General features: G+C 58.8%; 2 protein-coding genes across 2 annotated transcripts; both read left to right on the top strand.

Moving 5' to 3' along the window:
- Positions 1-6791: 6791 nt before the first annotated feature.
- VTJ83DRAFT_2568 (uncharacterized protein) lies at positions 6792-7355 on the top strand (the record flags this gene model as incomplete). Its single annotated transcript, XM_071008852.1, has 1 exon — positions 6792-7355. The coding sequence occupies one exon, from the start codon at positions 6792-6794 to the stop codon at positions 7353-7355; it is 564 nt and encodes a 187-aa protein (XP_070869108.1).
- Positions 7356-8714: 1359 nt separating this feature from the next.
- VTJ83DRAFT_2567 (uncharacterized protein) lies at positions 8715-11918 on the top strand (the record flags this gene model as incomplete). The annotated part of the gene is made up of 1 exon (XM_071008851.1): positions 8715-11918. One exon carries the CDS (start codon positions 8715-8717, stop codon positions 11916-11918), a length of 3204 nt encoding a protein of 1067 aa, XP_070869107.1.
- Positions 11919-12204: the final 286 nt, after the last annotated feature.

Below are 12204 nucleotides of genomic sequence, written 5' to 3'. Positions count from 1 at the left end.
GGCGGTCGAAGGAAGAAGAGGAAGGTGGGAGGAGGCGGCACGCGAAGCTCTCGGGGGGAATATTTGTGTGCCGTGTGGGAACTGCCAGAAGGTCAAAGCGAGGTCAGCGCATTTCCAGAGCCGAGCACCTGGCAAGCGCGCGAGCGTGTGCAGCAAGCAGGAGTTAAGAATGCAGTGTAGTGGGGGGGAGGCAGTGGTGAGCGAGGAAGGTAAGGCTGCTGCCGTCCCGCACAGCTCCAGAAACTATCTGGACGCGGGAGGTGGGGAATGCGACACTCCCCCCCCCCCCTGGGCGTCCAGGGCCCAAGGCTGTTCACGTTTGACGGGGTCCAAGACAGCAAGGCCCGACACGGCAGAGCAGCTGAGAGAGGGGGGTTGGATGTCGTGACCGGATCGGCACACGCGGGAGGCTTCGTTTTTTTTTTTTTTGGGAGCAGGGCAGTGTGTGTGCGCAGAGCTGGGCCTCGACTCCAACGGATTGGGCCGCCGCACCTGTTCTAGGAATGGAAAAGTCGAGCGAAGGAATGCGACTGCTCGAGTCCAACAAAGGTCTCGGAGTCGATCAAGGCGTACCTCGTGCCGATCAGTCTGCGGCAGGCCAGCCCTCCCTCGCCCAGAGATGCGCTCGGCGATCGATAATGAACGACAGTGCGCTCTGCCGACGGCCTGGGCCTTTACTCGATATGCAATGAGAAGGGGAAGAGAGCAAGAAAAAAACACCAAAGACAACAACACAGAAAAGAGAGAAACGAGGAACGAGAGACAGACGTTTGGCGGCTTGACGATCCCGAAGTCGCGTACCCTGGTTCCACGTTTAAGGTTTCCTGAGATGAGAAGTGGATGGCTTGCGATGTCCCGCCTTGACCTGAGAGGGCCAGGCAGGGATGGAGCCTTGAGGTTGTTCTGTTGCTGCTTTTCTTGGGCCGGGGTCGGCACAGGGGCTTTGTCCTTGTCTCGGGGCAAAAGCTGGCCTTCTGGGGTGCCCTGGTGCCCTGGTGCCCTGGTGCCCTGTGGCCTGGATGGGGATTCGGAGACACTTGAGCAAGGGGGGGGAGGGATCCCCGGTGAGGTTGGCTCGGACGGGGTTGGTTGGTTGCGTTGGTTGGTGGTTGTACGGGTGCGAGTGGCCAGGTGCCGAAGGTCTTCCGCAACCAAACTGCGTGCCCGCCCTTGGTCCGTGTCGCCGGCGCGTGAAGCGGGCTTGGCAGGGAACGGAAAAGAGCGAAGAAAAAGAAGGGGAAGAGCCGGACGGGAAGAGATGGAGGCGTGGAGGCTAAGGCGGGCCTGGACCTTACCTTTTTAAGGCACGATCTTGCTTGAGAGGGGGGCAGCCCGGGGTCCAGGGGGTTGGAAAGGTGAATGAAGCCCAGTCGGGTCCTGTTGGCGGGGCCCAAAAAAAAGGCGTTGTGGGTGGTTTGTGGGGAATCTGGATCTCGTCTCAAGCGACAGGGTCCTTTTTAGGACGTTTCCCTTTGCTGCGTCTCACGTCCTCCACCGTCTCCCTTGCCGCGGAGGGCAGGATTGGGCCCGGATGCAGCGCCAATGTCGACGTGGAACTGGGGGAATCTCTGCAAAGTAAGGCCGATGGCGTTAGATCCCGGCAGGCCTCTGTTTTCCCGCTCGCATAGGCTGCTTCAAGTCTAAACTGGATGCGGATGCGCCAGGAAGTTCAAGGGCGTTTGTTCGGTCCCCGAGAAGGTTGACTCTCCACTTCCAGCGTGCCGGTTGCTCAACAGCCCTGGTTCAGGTGACACAAGCTGCCCTGGTCTGAAAAGGCCAAGGCCGATGCTGAGTGTGGCTGTTGGGAGTTCAAGATGTGGTTTGAAGGGTGAAATGCACGGGAGGTGAGCTTTACCTGGACTGTTTGCGTTTGTCTCGAGGTAAGGTATTGTACGTTAGGTTGTGGTCTGCTTGTGTTTAGCCCTCGATCAAGGATGGGTGTCGCGGCCGGGATGGTAGCTGGAGGTCGGCGTGGACTGCCCGTCCTGGCGATGGCGGATGACAGGAGGCCTACCTGACCAGAGGTACCTCAACCTCAGGTGGTAGGTAGGTACGGTACCCTTTGCAGGATGCTTGGTTGGTGCAACCACTCTCCCGGTGCTGGTGGCGTTAGCGGGCAGGTGCCCTAGTGCCCTGAGAGTGGGTGCGGTTGCCGCTACCGCTAAGTGGTCCTTGTCACTGCCCGATGGGTCCGGTTCCCGTCGCCTTGTAGGTCTCCACGCGGCAGCTGCAACCTCATCTTCAGGTCAGTCTCTCAGAGATTCACAGCTCGGGCAGCCGGGACAACATACTTGACGGCAACAACGCCGACAACGTCCACCCACCAATGGAACGGCAATGACCAAGCCCGACGCTGCAATTATGTGCGTGTTTGCTGGGCTGGATCCGATGCAGCCTTCGAGACGCTGCCACTGTGCCCGATACGCCGTCGGGGAGAAAAAAAGGATCTGGAATCCCTTGAGACGTTTTCGGGAGTCGGAACCCGGATCGTGTTGGTTTCGACTGTTTGGCGTTGGCTTCCCGCTTGCTTCGCCGTCGGTTCGATGCTGTACGGTGCTGCTTGGCTGTGTCGATGCCTCGAGTCCCAAGAGTCAAGCGAACGGCGTTGGTAACGGCGTCGATCCCAAAAGCAACGTGCCGCAGCGCGAGTTTCCCTTGTGCCGGTGCTCTTTACTTTGGAGATCTGACTGCGATTTCTGGCACATCGTCAGCTGGCCGACAGCAACGCATGTCATGCGTAGGTCATCATCGTGATGTTCAACGTCATCTCATCTACCCCCTAGTCCCCTCGTCGTCGTCGTCGTCATCGGCGCTGGCCATAGACATCGGTATGCTTTTACTCACCACGTCTTGCACTGTCTCCGCCGCCGCCCCGTGTTTGAGGGTTTTCTGGTTGCTGGGGTCGAAAGCAGACCACGCTTTTCGCTGTAGCCAACAAGGTGATGGGTAGTTTGATGGAGAGAGGGCGTAACGGATGGCGAGAGAGAGAGAGAGAGTAGAGAGAGAAAGAGAGAGTCACAAAGGACTCAAGGGGCTAACGCTGTCGCTATGTATGTTATATACACTTGCAGCCGGTACTGTAGATACAACGAGGGGCGGTGACGGGCGATGACGGGAGGTCTCTCTCCCCGATTCCAAGCCCAACACCTTGGCCTATATGCAAGAGGAGGCAAACAAGAGAGAGGGCAAGCCCACTCACAAACCAAGGGCCTGCCCCCCTCCCTTTTGTAAGCCCAACAGCATGCGGAATGGGCCCTGCACGCCCCAGCCGTCGTGTCTCACTCACTGGCGCCCAGCGTCTTCTTGTACGCTTCACCTCTAGGGGCAAAATGCCCTGCCTCCCGGGCGTTTCCGGTCGTTCTATATGCGCATGTCGTACATGCTTCTGTCAGGACGAGCAGGATAGGCCACGATTCTCCCTTAGGATCGAATGGTGCCAGAAACCAGAGGACGGTGCTGACACTGACGAGGTTGGTGCGACATATCTGTGGGCCTTTTTTTCTCGTTGCGTCCCTGGATGATCTGCCCTCCTGCTTTTCTCCTCACGCCCCACGTTGGCACGAGCATTGTTCTCCGAGGATGGGAGTAGGGTGATATTTGTCCCGCCGTGACTAGTCAAGGGATAAACCGTCGTCTGGCACGAATGGCTTGCTTCCGTCCACCGGACGGAACGAGACTGTGCGACCATGCCAGACAGAAATGGTTAGTTAGTACCCAGGGGTGTGCAGCAAGATCGTCGCCCGGTTCCTTGGCTGGGATGGAAGTCTTGCTTCCATGCTCCTGCGCTTCTAGATCACGATGGAGGCGCCGACCCCCAACAAACCAACATTCATTCTCGGCCGTGTGACACCTCTTTGGCATCCCAACCCCTGTTCTTTCCCACTCTTTCGCTCCCTAACATGACCACCGCCAGCTGAGCATCCCAACCAGTTTCAGAACTTGGTGCCACTGAAGAATTCGTACCTGGTGTCCTTGCTCATCCTCTTCATCTACCTCCCCCCCTCTCGTACGTGTGTTCCCACTCCCCTCGCAACGCTGGCCAAGCATTGCGCGGCCTGCCGAGGCGTAGGTTTGCGTATTACGCAGTGCTTCACCTTTCCTGGGGGATGCTCGACACAAGCACCGCTTACAATACAATACAGTCTGGCCGGCGGAGAGAGAGAGAGAGAGCAGTTTGTCCATCCGTCAACCTCACCCCATTCTGCAAACCATGCCGGTCCCACACTGGACCACGGAAAGGAGGTTCGTTCATCATATGGCCGCCCACGTACACACAGCCGAGCACCGACAGGACGCAAGATGATAATGGACCTCACGGAGCGTGCCAGCCAACGGGTGGACCGTCTCTCCATCCATCTCTCTCCTATGAGATAACAGGGATGCTAGAGAGCCGCAGCTGGCTTCGGTCGAGGGCCAACTTCTAACCCGCCGGCCCCATAACGCGCTGGCCTATCTGGCCTAAGCTCGACATCCTCCAAGGACCGGGCCTGTTCAACGCTGACATACTTTGGAGTGCCAGTCCAATCCGAATACATGGGCACGACGGCCACCCGTCGAGCAACGCACTGCCGCGGGCGACCGGCTCACAACTCACCGTTGGGAGACGAGGCTGAGAAAGGAAATGAGATCACAAAGAAGAGGGATATCACCACGGAGCGGACCTCGGTTCGACCTTCTTACCTAGATCCTTGAGCTTCTCGCTTCGCGTTGATGGCGTTCAAACTGAGAAGGGGCACATATGGAACCATGTCTACCCACAAACACGCACGCAAAAAAATACAACCAACGGCAGCGCAGCCAATATACCGCGCACAGAAACGCCGCTGTGTCCCCGACGCCCTTTCCACCGCCCCCGTCGCTACCACGGGACGTCTTTGGTGTATCCTCATACTTAGAACACGCCACCGAGCCACGCCACACAAAGCATGTGAAGCGGCGATGCTACCGCCGTATGGGGTAAAACACAGCACGGAAAAGAGGAGGAGGAGGGACTTGAGAGGTCTGGCAATCCCGCAACACAAGACATCACAACAACACCGACGGCCAGTGTTAGTTATTTGTTGCGGGCTTTTCACATGAACGCCCCGCTACAAAAAAGCCGGTTACAAAACGGATGGTAGACGGAAGGACTTTGTAAAATGCCCACTCCATGCCATCATGCCTAGTTGGTGCGTCGGTGTGTCGGTCTCACAATCATTGTAACAACGCGGTGAGTTGGCCGTCCTCCTAAGAAGTTCGGGCCGTCTGCCTGCCAGCTGCCGGTCATGCCTTCGTATTGGGGTTCGTTTGAGGGTTGGGGGGCACACGTAGTTAGGAATTGCCTTCCTCTCGAGTGTTCAATGACATTTATTTTTGGTGTTGGGTCTCGTAAAGCCGCAATCATACTCGCAAAAAGCATCAGATGCGTGAGTTGACAACATCCGAGATCGACGGGTGGGACCTTAGGCATGACCGGCGTCGTTGGTAGGTTGAACCTGGGGCAGGTATTCTTCGGGACAAGTCAACACATGAAAGCATTGTTGTCTGCCATACTATAGTTAATCACGCCAAGGGGTTTGCCGCCGCCAGGGAATCCAGGTTTTATCGTGAGCTCAGCGTGTGATAGCGTAGTGACGGGCGGCTAGGTGCGTCTGCTGGACACCTGCAAGCCGGCCAGGTCATCATTTCCTCGAATCCTCCACGCCCGTCCATCTTTGCCAACGTCGTCGTCGTCTTCCTTCTTGGCATTGAGATGCGGCTCTTCCCGTCATTTCACACCCGAGCTTCATTCCAGGTGTCCTCCAATCCGTGGATCCCGGACATTAAACGGTTCCCTGTTTTCTTTATGCGTCGTCGAAACAGAAAGCGATGGTGGAACCCTGGCCGGCGATGGGATCGGGGGGGTTTTGGCGGTCCTGGCCCCCATCCCTTGTCAGCGAGATCTCTGCTTCTGTGCCGCGATTCAGCAGGGAAAACAAAGGCGCACGGGCCACCCAGGTCTCCCACGGACATTTTTTTCGACGGTTTTTCTGGGTCCAGGCGCTGGACAGGGGTTGAGTTGGGTGGGTTTGGCCAAAATTGGGCCCCGCCAGATGGATGGCCGTTGAGCGTTTCGATTGGCCCGGCGTTGAATTGGATGGGGCGGCTCATCCCAAAGCAGTGTCGCTCAGTGCTACGGTAGCGCCAGTGTGTCTGCGTGTGCCTGAATGCGCGAGCTCGCGTGCCCCTGACGAACAACAGGAGCGGTGGTTGGGTGGTACTTGTGTTGGGCGTCTCCTCACCTGCTCCCGCCTGACCTCTGGCGCTTGTCACCTCACGCTCTCTTTTTCCATTCATCCCCTCTCTCCTTCACCAACCCGCGACTTTGGATCGTCGGCGTCCATCGACTCAGGGAATTGCATCCGTCGTTCTTTACGGTCGCTCCCTTCCATCTCCCGATCTAGGGAAAACCAACGGTCTTTTCTAATTGGTATCGGCTTCATTCTTTCAGTCGATTCCAGTCCTGTCTTTTGGTCGATGCAATTCCCGGTGTCACGCCACAACTTCAACGCGAAGCCAAGTCCGTAACAGAGAAAGGAGAGAGCGAGGAGAACAAGAGTGCGCCTTGGAGGACAACGTCATCCCTTGGGTAGGTTACGGATTGCCTCCTGTGCCCGGCTCCCTGTGCTCCAGGGATGCAGCGACATGATGTTGACGATTCTCCCAACCTCGCAGCTTTCTTCAATACATAGCCAATTGCTCCACACCCTGCACCTTGATCCCGACGAGACACGAACTCATCACAGCACCATTACGCACGCTCATTACCAGCCATGGACTCGGTCGCAAAGATCCTGCGCAGGGACGGCGAGGGCGAGAAGCCCATCGACAACGATGCCTCCTTGATCAAGCTCCTCATCGCCCTCATTTCGCTCACCTTTGCCGGCCTCGTTGCGTTGGCCGCCCTCATGCTGGTGCGGAGGCATCGGAGGAAGCAGCAGCAGCGGATGATGCGCGAGACGCTGCCGTCGTACGAGGACGTCAAGAAGACAGGGAACCACCGGCGGCTGACCATCACGACCAGCGGCGGCAATGGCCGGTCGAGCGTCATTGTGGTCAACGGCGGCAACGGCTCGCCCATGCTTGCGAACCCCAACTCGCCGCCGCACTCGCCCGACAATGTCCCCCAGATTCACATCACCTTCCCCGACGAGCAGGACGAGCAGGGCAGGCCAAAGAGCGGCCGCGTCGTTGTTGTTCGCGTCGGAGAGACCTCGATCGGCCTCGAGCCCCTGCAAGACGAGCAGCTTCCCGCCTACGAGAAGGAGAGCAGCAGCCAGTTCTACTCCATTGACATGGAGAAGATTGGTGGTCTGAAGGAGAAGGAGTACAACTAAACCCTGCGCGTTGCGAGCCGAACAAATTCGAGATTTGGACGGTGAACGACGTGGGGGGAGGAGGAGAAGGAGAAGGTCCATGCGACGGACACACGCACCGGTCGACCCAGACGACCTGCTCGCTCGACCCGACAGACGAGCGGTTACTTCTTTACGACATTCATGGGCGCGCGTAGACTTTTTTTTTTTTTTTTTTTTTTTTGCGATGATCGGAATTAGGGACACGAAAGCGAGATACCACCTTTACATCAACCACACCGCCGAACACCGACTTTCGACCTTTTTCTCTTCTAATTCTTTCTTGGTGCTCCTCGGCGTACTGCCCCCTTCCCCGGGCCGACGTCGAAATGGCGGAGGCGGGCGGTTTCCATTCTCTTCAGCTCGGCAGGGCAGGTCAAGGGAGGCTCCTCGGAGGGCAGAGGCACTTGCTCGCCTGGCACGGGTTCAAGTGCAGGGCGGGAGGGATGAGCCCGCGATTCTCGTGGCCATTTGGGACGGCACGAGGACGGCGCGGTGATATGTTATACCCATCCTGTTCATGCATGAGCACATTGACGTATATATACGAAGCGCATTGGTCCCCAGCGCCGGCCGGCCTTTGCTTGGCTGTTCATATGGACATAGTTTCATATTGTGTAATTCTATTTTCCCCTCCCGCAAGGTGGGCTTTTTTCTTCTCTCATCACTTGTTCCTAGTGTCGTTCGTTGTGGGGCCGGGAGTCCTTAGGATCGAGGCTGTGTGCTTTGCGGTGTTGATGGGGGGAGGCTGGGACGAGGAACCCAGTCTTGGAACGCCCGGCGTCTCGGATATGGCGGTACCAGCCTAGTAACAGCTTGGGCCTTCAGCCAACCTACGGTCAGGATCAGGTACATGCGTCTGGTGCATGCTGGTCGCTTAGGTACCTAAGTGCCGCCATCGAACCTCGATGTACACGTGTCGTGCAGCCGACTTGCTGTGTAATACACAGTAGCTGTGTTTGGTTTGCAGACTTACAGATGAACACCTTGATGGCCACCAGGGTTAGGGTACAATATTGCTGTGGGGTAATCTCCCTTTTTCTCGGTTCGCGACTCGTGCCGCTCTCAAGCTCAAGCCGTCAACCCGCTTCCCTTTTGCAAACCAGAGATGTCGCCTTCTCTTCTTCGTGCAGCCCGTCGCTAGACCGTCGCGGGCTCAATGGCACTCGGGCTTGACTGTGGAAAAGGATCCCGGCCTCAATTGCCCGTTTTCACCTGTCATTCTTTACCTCGCTGACTTCTTCTCGTCGCTCCTTGGCCACTTTGTTTTGGGCCTGCCTGTCGCCTTTTCTTCGTCCTCCTCGGTTGTATTCTTCATTTTAATACCCCTTATCACTCACAATGGCGCCGTCAAAATCCCCGCCGAAACCGTCATCGTCCGCCTCCGAGTACAAGGCCATTGCCGCCCAGTTCGCCGAAGCGAAGCGTCGCAAGGAGGCCCAAGATGCCCAAACCAAAGAACAACAAGAGCGCATCAGCTTGAGGGAAAAGGTCCGCGCCTCGATCGAGGCGTCTCGCAAGAGCGCCTACCAGACGCGGTGGGTGTGGACGGCGGCCTTCTGGGTCTGGCTGTTGCTCATCCACGTCGTCGGCATCGCATACTTCACGAGCGGGTTCCTGCTCACCCGCCTCGTGCTGGACGAGCGTTCCGAGTGCGCCATGCCGCCCACCGCCAACTCGACCGTTCCCGACCTCCTCCCGTCCTGGCCAGGCAAGGGCACCGTCGAAGGCGGTTGCTGGCATCCGCGCACCTTCGACCGTGCCGTTGTCGTCATCATCGACGCCCTGCGTTACGACTTCACCGTCCCCGTCGACGACGACGCCGCCTTTCACAATGCCTTTCCCTTCCTGTACGAGACCGCCGTTCGCGAGCCTCGCAAGGCCTTCCTGCGCCCCTTCATTGCCGACCCGCCCACCGCCACCATGCAGCGCCTCAAGGGCCTGACAACGGGCACGCTGCCGACTTTTGTCGACGTGGGCAACAGCTTCTCAGGGACCGCCATCGACGAGGACAACCTGCTTATGCAGTTCAGGGCCGCTGGCAAGCGGGTCGTGCACCTGGGTGATGACACGTGGGAGGCCCTGTTCCCGAGCTACTTTGAGGGTAACCTCAGCCGCGCCTACGACAGCTTCAACGTCTGGGACCTTCACACGGTCGACAATGGCGTTATCGAAAACATCTTCCCTGCGATGGAGCGCCGCGGCGAGTGGGATGTCCTGATCGGTCACTGCCTGGGCGTTGACCACGCCGGCCACCGCTACGGGCCGAACCACCCCGAGATGACCAAGAAGCTGCAACAGATGGACCGCTTCATCCGCGATCTGGCCGCCACGATTGACGACAAGACGGTGCTGATCGTCATGGGCGACCACGGCATGGATAGCAAGGGAGATCACGGCGGCGAGAGCGAGGATGAGATTGAGGCAGCGCTGTGGATGTACTCTCCCAAGGGCGTCTTTGGCCGCACAAAGCCCGAATATGTCACGCCCCCCGCCAACGCCAAGATCCGCCCGCTGAACCAGATCGATTTTGTCCCGACCCTCGCCCTCCTCATGGGTATCCCCATTCCCTTCAACAACCTGGGCCGCCCCATCGAGGAGAGCTTTGCTGGTGCCAAGGGCAACTCGTGGGCCAACCTGGCCGCTGCGGAGAGGGTCACGGCCGCTGGCATCAAGCGCTACCAGACGGCTTACTTTGCGGCCCGGGGCATTGCGCCGTCCACCGGACCCGGCACGCCGGCCGAGCTCTGGGAAAAGGCTGAGAGCTTGGTGTCGGCCGCCAAGAAGCAGGATTGGGCGGCCATCTTCGATGCCTTTGCAGCGTACCAAGCTAAGAATCTGGAGGTCTGCCGGGAGCTGTGGGCGAGGTTCGACGTCAAGAACATGCTCTTCGGCATCGCTATCACGGCGTTAGGCGTGGTGGTCCTCCTGGCTTACGTCTCGAGGGGAGACGACGACGACGTGGTCGTCGAGGACGAGGAGCTCGAGCTCGCGGAAAAGAGCCTCGCGCTCCAGGGCATCAAGCCCGATGCCGCAGCCTTGGCGGACGTTGCCGAAAAGAGGCTGGTTTCTTCGGCCCTCCTGGGTGCGCTGCCCGTTTTCATCGGCGGAGTCATCTCCGCCTATGTTGGGAAATCAGGGGACTGGTACCGCGGGTCCGGCATCGCGGCGCTCACGAGCATTGCCGCTGTGCTGGTGACCATGTACGAGCTCCATGAGGCCCTGCCAAGGTTCCTGCCGAAGACTCTCTGGGGCTGGATGGCCGTGGTCTTCACCGTCAGCCAGTCGATCGGCTTCGCGTCCAATTCATACACGATCTGGGAGGATTCAATCCTGCTTTTCTTTATCGCCACCTTCGGCTTCGTCAGCGCCCTCGCCGCGCTCCGATTGCCGTCTCTTGCCGACCGCTCGCTGGCCATCTACCACTCTGTCGTCTTCGTGATTCTCGCCCGCGTCGCCAGCTTCTCCAAGCTCTGCCGCGAGGAGCAGATGCCCTACTGCACTTCAACCTACTACGCCTCAGCCACATCCTCCACCTCCGCCCCGTGGCAACTCCTCATCCCGTTTGTCGCCTCTGTCATCCTCCCCTCTATCATCAAAGCCTACCTCCAGCCCACCCGCGCCTACGAGGGCCTTGCACCGACCTGGATCGGCTACATCTTCCGGGCCGTCCTCTTCATGTCCGCTCTCTACTGGCTCCTCGACGCGGCCGACAACGGCGCCTGGATTCCCGGCCTGTCCGAAACCAACGCCCTCAAAAACCTCAACGTCTACTTCGCCCAAATGCTGCTGGGAATCGCCCTTGTGGCAGGCACCACCGCCTTCGCCTGGGCCCCGCCGTGCGTCGCCGTCCGTGCCGCTGCCTCCCCAACCGACCCCTCCAAAGCCCAGGTCCAAATCTTTGGCTACGCCAACGCCCACGGCGCGAGATACCTCTTGCTGCCCCTCAACCTGCTCGCGGCCTGCTTTTTGCTCTCCAAACCCATGGGCGCGGGGGCCCTGGCCATCATGGCCTGGCAGGTCCTTGCCCTCCTCGAAATCCTCGACCTGCACAATCTCGGTTCGTCCTCGATCGGACCCATCATGCTCGCCGTCCTCGGAACGTTCCACTTCTTCAAAACGGGCCATCAGGCGGTCGTATCCACCATCCAGTGGGACGCGGCCTTTATCCCTCTGTTTAGCGTCCGGTACCCGTGGAGCCCCCTCGTGGTGGCGCTCAACACCTTCGCCGGCCAGATCCTTGCGGCGGCGTGCGTCCCGCTCCTCGTGCTTTGGAAGGCCGGGCCCAAGCGGAAGGGGCTGCTCGACGCCGTGAGCAAGGCCCTCGGTGCGTTCGTTGCCTACTTTGCAACGGAGGGGCTCGCGACCATGATGTGGGCGGGTCACTTGAGGCGGCATCTCATGCTTTATCGCGTGTTTTGCCCGCGCTTCATGACGGCGGCGGTCGTGTTGCTGGTGGTGGACCTGGTGGGCGTGGGTGTGGCCTTGACGGGGACGAGGTGTAACACGATGTCGATTGGGGAGGTTTTTGGCTGGGCGGAGTGAGGGTCGTTTTTTTCCTTGGGTTGGGTACATGCACTGGCTGGTGGGCTGGTGGTTTTGACCGGCTGTCTCCTGCGTACCGCAGTGCAGTGTTTGTCTTCGGGTTCCCTCTCGTCAGCCATTCCGGGGCTGTCGGTCCTTGCTAGGCAGGGAGAAGAACGACAAGACAAGCTTCCGCTGGGCGGATGTGGGAGAATGGGCCAACAATCTCATGTTTTGCTTTCATCTTGTTTACAGTTGGACTCAAAAGCACCGTACAGACGGCATTGGGGATTTCCTTTGTTTAAAA

Source organism: Remersonia thermophila, chromosome 2, assembly GCF_042764415.1.
Source record: "Remersonia thermophila strain ATCC 22073 chromosome 2, whole genome shotgun sequence".
Taxonomy (NCBI): Eukaryota; Fungi; Ascomycota; class Sordariomycetes; order Sordariales; family Chaetomiaceae; genus Remersonia; species Remersonia thermophila.
Note: the sequence above shows the minus strand (reverse complement) of the source record. Positions and strands in the feature narration are given on the sequence as shown.